The sequence below is a fragment of the Lampetra fluviatilis genome, chromosome 59, assembly GCF_964198595.1.
Source record: "Lampetra fluviatilis chromosome 59, kcLamFluv1.1, whole genome shotgun sequence".
Classification (NCBI taxonomy): Eukaryota; Metazoa; Chordata; class Hyperoartia; order Petromyzontiformes; family Petromyzontidae; genus Lampetra; species Lampetra fluviatilis.
The window spans coordinates 2,658,350-2,670,878 of record NC_136333.1 but is presented as its reverse complement, the minus strand read 5'-3'; the positions used below and the strand labels follow the sequence as shown (position 1 = coordinate 2,670,878).

The 12,529-nt window shown below is 52.2% G+C and overlaps 2 protein-coding genes across 3 annotated transcripts in view; both read left to right on the top strand.

Moving 5' to 3' along the window:
• The window catches only part of FAH (fumarylacetoacetate hydrolase), a 51,560-nt gene extending 50,616 nt beyond the window's left edge, over window positions 1–944 (top strand). For both annotated transcript variants that reach the window (XM_078880862.1, XM_078880863.1), the window contains exon 15: window positions 338–944. In XM_078880862.1, the coding sequence (XP_078736988.1) occupies window positions 338–408 (71 nt within the window). In that variant the 3' untranslated portion in view covers window positions 409–944. The remainder of the gene's footprint in view (window positions 1–337) is intronic.
• Window positions 945–3,515: 2,571 nt separating this feature from the next.
• Window positions 3,516–12,529, top strand: part of NARS1 (asparaginyl-tRNA synthetase 1) — a 33,182-nt gene continuing 24,168 nt past the window's right edge. The window contains exon 1 of the mRNA XM_078880861.1: window positions 3,516–3,876. Within this exon, the coding sequence (XP_078736987.1) occupies window positions 3,828–3,876 (49 nt within the window). The 5' untranslated portion in view covers window positions 3,516–3,827. The remainder of the gene's footprint in view (window positions 3,877–12,529) is intronic.

The window sequence follows — 12,529 nt, the reverse complement described above, 5'->3', positions numbered from 1 at the left end:
CTGGGCAGTTGGAGGCAGTCGCCCTCCAACAACAACGGAGGGCGGAGGAGCGACGCTCACAACAACGAGCGGAGCGACGGGTGGCTAAAGCACAGCAAGTTGGTACAGTAGGGGGCACAGGTGGTGCATCAGCCAGTCATCTCGGTCATCTCGGTCAGTCGACCCGTGGCACCTGGGTCTGCCCCGTGACCTCCTGCCAGCGGGCGTTCGACACTTCACGTGGCCTCAAGGTGCACATGGCCTGGCACAAGCGTCGTGGTGACGTCACCGCCACTTAGTGGCGAATGGCGGTTGTTGTTGTTGTGGTGTGCTGTGCGTGGTGCTGTGCGCGGTACAGGTCACTGCCAGGGCCAGGGCTACCGCGTGGGGTTCGGGGCCTGCACGGGGAAGGTGCTGCCGGCCCTGTGAGAGGCCGCCCGTAGCCCAACGCACATTCCTGTTGAGGCTACAACAGCCTCGTGAAGGCTGACCCAGTCTCGCGAAGGCCTTCGCAGCCTTGTGAAGGCCTTCGCAGCCTTGTGAAGGCCTCCGCAGCCTTGGGAAGGCTGACGCAGCTTTGTTAAGGCCGGCAGCCTTGTGAAGGTCGACGCAGCCTTGCTAAGGCCTCCACAGGCGTGCGATGGTCTGCACAGGCTTGCGAAGGCCGCCACAGGTTTGCGAAGGCCGCCACAGGCTTGCGATGGCCTGCACAGGCTTGCGAAGATCTCTACAGCCGTGCGAAGACCTCCACAGGCTTGCGAAGGCCGCCACAGGATTGCGAAGGCCTCCACAGGCTTGTGAAGGGCGTCTCCCGCAGCTCTACGATGATTCGCGCTGATCGTCCCGATGCCTCGCGTCTTAAGCGCCGATTCCTCTCTCTATTTTTTTATATAATCGATACGTAAAACGTGCAGTACACACACGGGTGATTTTTGGTGCAAATTAAAGCTGTTGCTGAACGGTGATCGATTGCGTCGTCTGTTTTATTCGCCATGTCTCACGGCGCGCTCCGCCACTGGATGAGCCGACGAATTTACATCGTGTGCACGCAGCTTCATATAAGATGGAAATTATACTGGTAGGAACCTCCTGGTTCCACCAGCCCACAGGGGATTATTGTGTCTATCCGTCCGTCATGCATCAAAAAATGGGAGGGGTGGGGCTGGGTGGAGAGGGAGGGCTGGGTGGGGAGGGGAGGGTAGGGAGGGGCTGGGTGGGGAGGGTGGGGAGGGGCTGGGTGGGGATGGGTGGAGAGGGGCTGGGTGGGGAGGGTAGGGAGGGGCTGGGTGGGGAGGGGCTGGGTGGGGAGGGGCTGGTCACCCCATGGTGCCCTTATAAAACTCAACGTTTAACCTACTCACGCCGGCTTGTGCCCGCCCTCACAGTCGGGCATATTTGCGGAATACACCACGCCGCCGTTGACCCTGCAGGCCATTGACCGAGCAACCCAACGTTCCTACCAGCTCCCTCCGCAGGAATGTGTTTCTCGTTGTCGTGAATGCACTCCCGCTTGCTTTGCCCAGGAAAGCATCGGTGAGGTCTCGAGGCTTTTTCGGAGAGGGTCTTGCCAAGTTTTTTTTGTTTGCAGCGACGAGGATGTTGCTGCTCTGTTTGTATCCCCGATTGATTGACTTATTTGCAGTGTGGTCATCACATCTACGCCTCTATATGAGGAGCGAAACGGGAGGACTTCTTCACAAATCTGGCTGTCGCCTGATGAAGCTGGTTATAATTACTGGCGAAACGTCGCGGTACTCTGATTGTGAATGTTGTGGCTTGGCTCTCCAACACACAATCGGTTAGTGCTGTACTAGTGACGAATTGGCCACGTTCTGTTTACGTGACAACCCACACTAATTGGCTGCGTCGGGTGGTGGCGGGTTTAACGACACATAATTACACGATCTAACCAAAAAAAACTATTATGGAGTGTCATTTTTCTTCGTCGAGATGGCGTTTGGGCCAATGCCGGTTCCATCCTGTGGTTCGGTTTTTTTTGCTTTTCTTTTGGGAGGAAACTGGAGAATCCAGGGGAGAAAACTTCGTGCGGAACACAGGGGCAGCAGAGAATGCAAACGCAGCTCACGCTCTGCAGGATAGGGGGGTGATCGGGGCAGAGAGCAGGGGGCTGCCCACACTCTCCTACTGAGTTGTCATCGATTGGGATCGAACCCACGGCCTCCTGTGTACCAGGCGAGGTAGTTGACACCTCACCACCGTGGTGCCCTACACTCTATCCACTGAGTTGTCATCGATTGGGATCGAACCCACGGCCTCCTGTGTACCAGGCGAGGTAGTTGACACCTCACGACAAAGCGTGCAAGACCTCTCGTAGTAGCCCACCCTGGCCACCAGACAAGCGCCATTCGCCACTAAGTGGCGGTGACGTCACCACGACGCTGGTGCCAGGCCATGTGCACCTTGAGGCCACGTGTCGAACGCCCGCTGGCAGGAGACACCGCCACCAACACAGGCGGCGTTGTGTACGCCGCAAACCACTCGTGCTCAACAAGCCACCACCTCGCTCGCGTTTCTCAGCAAGCAGCAGTAGCCACCACCACCCACCACGACTACCCACCCACCCACCACTATCACTCACCACCACCCACCACAACTACCACCCACCACTACCACCCACTACCACCCACTACCACCCACTACCACCCACTCACCACTACCACCCACCACTACTACCAGCCACCACTACCACCCACTACCACCCACTACCACCCACTCACCACTACCACCCACCACTACTACCAGCCACTACCACCCACTCACCACTACCACCCACCACTACTACCAGCCACTACCACCCACCACTACCACCCACCACTACTACCACTACCACCCACTACCACTACCACCCACTACCACCCACTCACCACTACCACCCACCACTACTACCAGCCACTACCACCCACCACTACCACCCACCACTACTACCCACCCACCACGACTACCCACCCACCCACCACTATCACTCACCACCACCCACCACAACTACCACCCACCACTACCACCCACTCACAACTACCACCCACCACTACCACCCACCCACCACTACTACCACTATCACCACTACCACCCACCACTATCACCCACCCACCACTACCACCCACCACAACTACCACCCACTACCACTCACCAATACCACCCACTCACCACTACCACCACCCACCCAACACTATCACCACCACCACCACCACCCATCACTATCACCCACCACCACCACCCACCACTACCACCCACCCAACACTACCACCCACCACTACTACTACCCACCACTACCACCCACCACTATCACCCACCCACCACTATCACCCACCCACCACTATCACCCACCCCTACCACTATCACCCACCCCTACCACTATCACCACTACCACCCACCACTATCACCCACTCACCACTACCACCCACCTCCCACCACCCACCCACCCACCACTACCACCCACCACTATCACCCACTCACCACTACCACCCACCTCCCACCACCCACCCACCACCACCGTCACCAGCGTCACTGACGCACTCTCCCTCCCACTGCCAACGATTCGTCACCGAGACGGGGGGAGGGGCCACTCCAGACGCATCTCGCTCGGCTCCCTCCTCATCCTCCTCCTCATCATCATCCTGTGGAAGTCGTCTGCCCCTTCACTCATTCATTCAGCCGTTCGTTCATTCAGTCGTCCGTTCATTCACTCATTCATTCAGTCGTCCGTTCATTCAGTCGTTCGTTCGTTCACTCGTTCATTCAGCCGTTTGTTCGTTGCCCAGTTGGTTCGGTAAGCTGCTTCTGCTGGTGGTTGTTGTGGTTGTTGGTGGTGGTGGTGATTTGAAGAAGCCATGTCCGGAGACGCTGAGCAACAGCAGCAGCAGCAGGAGCCGCCTCTGGGTGAGTGACCTCGTCCGTGTCCACCTCCGTGTCCACCTCCGTGTGTCCGATGTGAATCTCTCCACTCCACCCACCACGACAGCTCTTGTCTCGCCGTTGTTGTTTTGAGTTGCGCACTCGCTGCTACGTGGCGTCGTCAATGTGTGACGCCTCTGTGTGTGTGTGCTGTGTGTGTGTAGTGTGGGTGTGTAGTGTGGTGTGGGTGTAGTGTGTGTATGTGGTGTGTTGGGTGTAGTGTGGTGTGTCTGTGGTGTGTGTAGTGTGGTGTGGGTGCAGTGTGTGTGTGTGGTGTAGGTGGTGTGTGGTGTAGGTGGTGTGTGGTGTAGGTGGTGTGTGGTGTATGTGTAGTGTGTGTAGTGTGTGTGTAATGTATGTGGTGTGTGTGTAGTGTATGTGGTGTATGTGGTGTGTGTGTGGTGTGTGTGTAGTGTGTGTAGTGTATGTGGTGTGTGTGGTGTGCAGTGTGCGGTGTGTAGTGTGTGTGTGCTGTGTGTGTGTGGTGTGTGTGTGTGGTGTGTGTGTGGTGTGTGTGTGGTGTATGTGTGGTGTGTAGTGTGTGTGTGGTGTGTGTGTGGTGTATGTGTGGTGTGTAGTGTGTGTTTGCGGTGTATGTGTGATGTGTAGTGTGTGTGGTGTGGTGTGTAGTGTGTGTGGTGTGTGTAGTGGTGTGTGTAGTGTGTGTAGTGTATGTGTGTGGTGTGTGTGTGTGGTGTGTCTGTGTGTGTAGTGTATGTGGTGTGTGTGGTGTGTGTGTGGTGTGTCTGTGTGTGTAGTGTATGTGGTGTGTGTGGTGTGTGTGTGGTGTGTGTGTGGTGTGTGTAGTGTATGTGGTGTGTGTGTGGGGTGTGTGTGTGGTCTGTGTGTGGTGTGTGGTCTGTGTGTGGTGTGTAGTGTGTGTGTGGTGTGTGTGTGTAGTGTGTGTGTGGTGTGTGTGTAGTGTGTATGGTGTGTGTGTTTATGTGGTGTGTAGTGTGTGTAGTGTGTGTGTGGTGTGTGTGTGTGTAGTGTGGAGTATGTGTGTGGTGTGTGTGGTGTAGTGTGTGATGTGTAATGTGTGTAGTGTGTGTGGTGTGTGTGTGTAGTGTGTGTATTGTGGTTGGTGTGTGTGGGTGGCGTGTATAGTGTAGTGTGTGTAGTGTGTGTGGTGTGGTGTGTGTGGTGTAGTGTGTGTATGTGGTGTGTAATGTGTGTGTGGTGTGTGTAGTGTGTGTATGTGGTGTGTAATGTGTGTGTGGTGTGTGTAGTGTGTGTGTGTATGTGGTGTGGTGTTGGCCCGGGCACGGCTAACGTCATTGGCGAGCCGTCGATCTTAGTCCAAATCCTCAACGTCCAACCCATTGACCAGCGTGGTGAAGTATGGTCACCCCCCCCCCACCCAGTAGCTTAACAGAGTCACAATGTAATACACTACTACTACTACACACACTAAACCTGCACGGGCGATGATTATATCCACTGCGTGACCAGGGCCCAGGCTTGCCTCACTGTACAGTACACGTGTGTGCCGGACAGTACAGTGCAAACCACGTTATGTCAACTCATCTTAAATATCACAGCAGCCGTGCACACTCGCGGCTAACACGAAATCTGCTCGCGTGTGCTAAACAACATCACGATTTACTGTCATGTATATGACATGTATATGACATGTGTGATGCCTGCAGCAGTAATATTTCCGCATTCGTTAGCTATGTTGTTACTGTGGTTGTGCAGAGGGGTGGTCCGAGAAGTCTTGTGACCTCCCATTTAATTCTGTAAAAAACTTAATGTGTATGTGGTTTATATAAAAAAAAAAGGTTTATTTAAAATAGAAATTAATAATGACAAAACATTTAGGGGGTCAATTCATTGGTGGGTGGGGGCGGGGGTCACAAGACATCAGGACCAACCAGTGTGGTGAGGGTGAGTGTGGTGAGGGTGAGTGAGGTGAGGGGGAGTGAGGTGAGTGGGGTGAGGGTGGCGAGTGTGGTGAGGGGGGTGAGGGTGGTGAGTGTGGTGAGGGTGAGGGTGGTGAGGGTGGTGAGGGTGATAAGGGTGGTAAGGGTGGTGAGGGTGAGTGGGGTGAGGGTGGTGAGGGTGGTGAGTGTGGTGATGGTGAGTGGGGTGAGGGTGAGTGGTGAGGGTGAGTGGGGTGAGGGTGAGTGGGGTGAGGGTGAGTGGGGTGAGGGTGAGTGGGGAAGGTGAGTGTGGTGAGGGTGATTGGGGAGGGTGAGTGGTGAGGGTAAGTGTGGCGAGGGTGATGGCGGTGAGGATGAGTGAGTTGAGGATGAGTGAGTTGAGGATGAGTGTGATGAGGGTGAGTGAGGTGAGGGTGAGGTGAGTGAGGTGAGTGAGGTGAGTGACGGTGAGGGTGGTGAGAGTGAGTGAGGGTGAGCGTGGTGAGTGAGTGTGGTGAGTGAGGTGAGTGTGGTGAGTGACGGTGAGCGTGGTGAGTGAGGGTGAGTGATTTTTCTCTCACCAAAAATAAATAAAAATAAAAATGCAGTGAATTTGAATATGAGCAAACTGCGTCGTGACACGAGACGATGGGAATGTTGCGCAATCGTGAATAATAATAATATGATGTAGTATAGATATTAATAATAATAATGACAAGTACGTCAACCTGCAGCGCATGTGGGATTAGGCAGAGATCGTGTTAAACCTGAAAATTGCACAATTACGACGTTAAGTTAATGCAAACATGGGAGACGTGTACAGTACTGATGTCTCTACAGACGTGGGTAATGTTGAGTCTATGATGGGTAATGTTGGTATATTGGTAGTGTTTAGTCTATGGGTAGTGTTGAGTCTATGGGCAGTGTTGAGTCTATGGGTAGTGTTGAGTCTATGGGCAGTGTGAGTCTATGGATAGTGTTGAGTCTATGGGCAGTGTGAGTCTATGGATAGTGTTGAGTCTATGGGCAGTGTGAGTCTATGGGTAGTGTTGAGTCTATGAGCAGTGTTGAGTCTATGGGTAGTGTTGAGTCTATGGGCAGTGTTGAGTCTATGGGCAGTGTTGAGTCTATGGGCAGTGTGAGTCTATGGGTAGTGTTTAGTCTATGGGTAGTGTTAAGTCTATGGGCAGTGTTTAGTCTATGGGTAGTGTTGAGTCTATGGGCAGTGTTGAGTCTATGGGCAGTGTTGAGTCTATGGGTAGTGTTGAGTCTATGGGCAGTGTTGAGTCTATGGGTAGTGTTGAGTCTATGGGCAGTGTTGAGTCTATGGGCAGTGTTGAGTCTATGGGTAGTGTTGAGTCTATGGGTAGTGTTGAGTCTATGGGCAGTGTGAGTCTATGGATAGTGTTGAGTCTATGGGTAGTGTTGAGTCTATGGATAGTGTTGAGTCTATGGATAGTGTTGAGTCTATGGGCAGTGTGAGTCTATGGGCAGTGTTGAGTCTATGGGCAGTGTTGAGTCTATGTGCAGTGTTGAGTCTGGGCAGTGTTGAGTCTATGTGCAGTGTTGAGTCTGGGCAGTGTTGAGTCTATGGGTAGTGTTGAGTCGATTGGTAGTGTTGAATCTTTGGGCAGTGTTGAGTCTATGGGCAGTGTTGAGTCTATGGGCAGTGTTGAGTCTATGGGCAGTGTGAGTCTGTGGGCAGTGTTGAGTCTATGGGTAGTGTTGAGTCTATGGGCCGTGTTGAGTCGATTGGTAGTGTTGAGTCTGTGGGCAGTGTTGAGTCTATGGGCAGTGTTGAGTCGATTGGTAGTGTTGAGTCTTTGGGCAGTGTTGAGTCTATGGGCAGTGTTGAGTCTGTGGGCAGTGTGAGTCTGTGGGCAGTGTTGAGTCTATGGGTAGTGTTGAGTCTATGGGCAGTGTTGAGTCGATTGGTAGTGTTGAGTCTTTGGGCAGTGTTGAGTCTATGGGCAGTGTTGAGTCTATGGGCAGTGTTGAGTCTATGGGTAGTGTTGAGTCTATGGGCAGTGTTGAGTCTATGGGTAGTGTTGAGTCTATGGGCAGTGTTGAGTCTATGGGTAGTGTTGAGTCTATGGGCAGTGTTGAGTCTATGGGTAGTGTTGAGTCTATGGGTAGTGTTGAGTCTATGGGCAGTGTTGAGTCTATGGGCAGTGTTGAGTCTATGGGCAGTGTTGAGTCTATGATGGGCAGTGTGAGTCTATGGGCAGTGTTGAGTCTATGATGGGCAGTGTTGAGTCTATGATGGGCAGTGTTGAGTCTATGATGGGCAGTGTTGGGTCTATGATGGGCAGTGTTGGGTCTATGATGGGCAGTGTTGAGTCTATGATGGGCAGTGTTGAGTCTATGATGGGCAGTGTTGAGTCTATGATGGGCAGTGTTGAGTCTATGATGGGCAGTGTTGAGTCTATGATGGGCAGTGTTGAGTCTATGATGGGCAGCGTTGGGTCTATGATGGGCAGTGTTGAGTCTATGATGGGCAGTGTTGAGTCTATGATGGGCAGTGTTGAGTCTATGATGGGCAGTGTTGGGTCTATGATGGGCAGTGTTGGGTCTATGATGGGCAGTGTTGAGTCTATGATGGGCAGAGTTGGGTCTATGATGGGCAGTGTTGGGTCTATGATGGGCAGTGTTGGGTCTATGATGGGCAGTGTTGAGTCTATGATGGGCAGAGTTGGGTCTATGATGGGCAGTGTTGAGTCTATGATGGGCAGTGTTGAGTCTATGATGGGCAGTGTTGGGTCTATGATGGGCAGAGTTGGGTCTATGATGGGCAGTGTTGAGTCTATGATGGGCAGAGTTGGGTCTATGATGGGCAGTGTTGAGTCTATGATGGGCAGTGTTGAGTCTATGATGGGCAGTGTTGAGTCTATGATGGGCAGTGTTGAGTCTATGATGGGCAGAGTTGGGTCTATGATGGGCAGAGTTGGGTCTATGATGGGCAGAGTTGGTTCACGGGCCACCTGCCATCAAGCACTGTGCAGTCCTTATCTCGCCAGCGTAAAATCCCACATTATTATTATTGCAGGGGCTGTTACCTCTCTCATAAACCACTCTGTTACTGCCTCTGCATGCGTCATGAGCTGACGAATGCGTCCCGAGGGTGTGTCTCTGTGTGTGTGTGCGCGTTAGTCGCAATATTGCATCATGCTTGCGAGAAAGTCGGCTAGAAGCAGCTGGGTAGCGCACCGGGGCACGAATCCGGCGAATTCCCGAGTGTCGCTCACGGCCGCCCAACACCGCATCGACGGCGGTTGTCTGAACCGCTCCTGTGGCCTCCCCCTAGGTCGACTCGGCCTCAAATGAGTACCCGTTGCGGAGTAAACATCGCCACGGGCGGGGGGTGGGGGGGGGGGAGAGACAAAGGCGGCCGGGCGAGGTGATTTTGCGCCGTGCCGGCCTTCGTAGATTCCGCTCACTCACAGCGCTTGCCCCAACAGTCCGTTTTAGTTCTTGGTTCTTTCGCTAAAGTCACGTAGATCTTCTTTATATATAAGAGGGACATTTGTGAATTTGTGTGTCTGTTTGAAACGTTTAGCGTACTTCCCGACATGCAACAAACTTGAAATTTGCCATGTGGGTAGCTTCCAGACTGTACACAATGCAAAAAGTATAAACTTAGACTTTTGTATTTTGGGGGGGCGGGGGGGGGGCCGCAATAATGGATGTATTTTGCACGGCAAGTGAGCGGTGACGTCACATCTGTGACGTCACATCTGTGACGTCACAGATGTGGCGTCACATCTGTGACGCCACATCTGTGATGTCACAGATGTGATGTCACCGCACGCGGCAGCGTCACGCAGTGTGACTGCTGACGTCACGCAGTGTGCCTGCTGACGTCACCCCCCCCACCCCCGCCAACCCTCCGTGTAGGCCGTGTGTTAATCCAAGACTAGAAGTCCCGGGCGAGGCCGGGTAGTAAAGCTCGTAAAAAATAAAACAAAAAATGTAAAATAAAATAAAAGTGTAAATTTAGTACCGTTTTAGTCTATACGGAGGATGCTGGTTCGGCACACATCGTTCTTGCGTTGGGAGAGGGAGGAAACACCCACAACTTTTACAATTCCAAGCGCGGGTCCATGTGCCCCCCCCCCCACGTACCCCCGAAAGGTGTAAACGTTGCGGCTTTTTCTCTCCCGGCACAGAACCGGCGCGTGCGGGATGAGTGACCGGTTGGCACGTCTTGCGTCACGTGGCAAACCCACAACCCCCCCCCCCCCCCCCGACTTATCTGGCTGTCGCCTGATGAAGCCGGTTGTAATTACCGGCGAAATGTGACGGTGCTCGGATTGTGAATGTTGTGGGCTTTGGTCTCCAACACAACCGGTGTGCTGTACTAGTACACTACATTATACACTACACTACTATACACTACACTACTATACACTACACTACTATACACTACTATACACTACACTACTATACACTACACTACTATACACTACTATACACTACACTACTATACACTACTATACACTATACACTACACTATACACTACACACTAGTGCTGTACTAGTACACTACACTATACACTACACTATACACTACCAACTACTATACACTACACTATACACTACACTACTATACACTACACTACTATACACTACACTATACACTACACTATACACTACACTACTATACACTCCACTATACACTACACTATACACTACACTATACACTACACTACTATACACTCCACTATACACTATACTATACACTACACTACTATACACTACACTACTATACACTACACTATACACTACAATACACTATACACTACACTACACACAAGTGCTGTACTAGTGACGAATTGGCCACGTTCCGTTTACGTAACAAAGCCTTACAAATTGGCCGTGTCGGGTGGTGGCAGGTTTAACGACACACATTCATATATTTACGCGATCTAACACCAAAACACCTCTATTACTGCACGTTAATATTTACACCATCTAACCCCCCCCCCCCCATATCATGGACAACACTAATCGCGAAAGCTTACTTCCTCCTGCTACTGCTCGTCTGAAACTGTACGGGGATATTTGCCTTGACAGTGAAGTTGCAAATATTGCATCGTGCACGCTGCTGCGTTGTAGACGTAGACCTTCCTCTAGCAGGGTCACTGGGCCCAACCCACTGGTTTGGTCCGGTTTTGGGGGGGCTTTTAGGGACCTTTTGTATGTGTGTGTGTGTTGGACTTCTTCTGTGGGTCTCTGTGTGTCTGGGTGTCTGTGGGTGTCTGTGGCTGTGTGTGTCAGAGTCAGAGCCATTCCCTGTACATCTTGGGGTGCGACAGGGATGTCAAACATTAGCATTTATTTCGACCACGTAGTTCGTGAAGACTTCAGTCGCTGTACCAGAGGAATTTCCATCTGGTACAGATACTGATCGACGCCCGGGTGCGATCAAGGGATGGCTCCCTATTGGTCAACCACGTTATGTATGCCGATGACCTGGTAATTTTTCGATTTAAAGCTTTCGTGACTGCAGGGATTCATCTTCTTGGTTTTTTCGGTAAAGTCACGTAGAAGGGAAGTAATAAAATAATAAAAATAAAACATAATAAAATGAAACAATTCTCACGACGTTTCGGCCACAACGCAAGCAGCCGTCCTCAGGTGAAGAATGAGACAATCCAAGCTAGGAGCTTACATATAAGCTGGGTTGGGGGTGGGAGAAGAGCGCCTTAACAAAAAGAATGTGCATATCAAGAGGAATTTAGCATATACATGGGAAATGCGCAGGGGGCGGGGGGGCTTCAAAGTCATACCATGCCCACGCACTATGCAGGATCAAGAGCACCCCCCCTTGGTGCTGGTGATTGCTGCTCAATCAGGAGGAGTTGGAGGCGCTGCTGCTGAAACTGGAGTGTGCCACTAAGAGGTGGGGCCTTACAATCAGCCCCACCAAAACGAAGCACCTGCCTGGGTATTTTGTACCATCGGGCACTCCGCCCCCACAACTCCCAATCGGTGATGGGGCATTTGTGGAGAGAGTGGAGAGTTTCCCATACCTGGGCAGTGTGCTCATGACCAGCTCCGGTTTAACAGCAGAGGTCTCACTCCGAATCAGTTGAGCGACAATATCTTTTCATCGGTTGCGTAACGCTGTGTGGAAGCTACCTGGTCTGTCGTTCCGCACGGAACATCTTCGCCGGTTAGAAACATTTAGGCTGGCCTGCCTACGATCCATCCTGGGTTTAACCTGCAGGCCGGATTGTGTGAGGAGCTCACAAATCCTCGAAAGATCTGGGCAAAGTCCCATCGGTGAGCTCCTCCGACAGGCAAGGCTGCGTTGGCTGGGTCATGTAGCCCGCATGCCCAGCTACCGCATGCCTAAACAGATTTAGTTCGGCCGGATCGAGGGGGATAAAAGGGCACAGCACGGGCTAGAGAAGAGATGGAGTGATGTGGTACAGGAGGATGTGGAGCTGAGTGGACTTGCCGATGACTGGTACCAGCGGTGTCAAGATCGGCCTCTGTGTAGGAGGCTCGTGAAGGATGCTACTGGGTAGTTGTGAGTCTTTGGGTCTTTGCGTGAGTCTATGGGTCTCTGTGTGAGTCTATGGGTCTGTATGTGAGTCTATGGGTCTCTGTGTGAGTCTATGGGTCTGTATGTGAGTCTATGGGTCTCTGTGTGAGTCTATGGGTCTCTGTGTGAGTCTATGGGTCTGTATGTGAGTCTATGGGTCTCTGTGTGAGTCTATGGGTCTCTGTGTGAGTCTACGGGTCTGTATGTGAGTCTACGGGTCTCGATG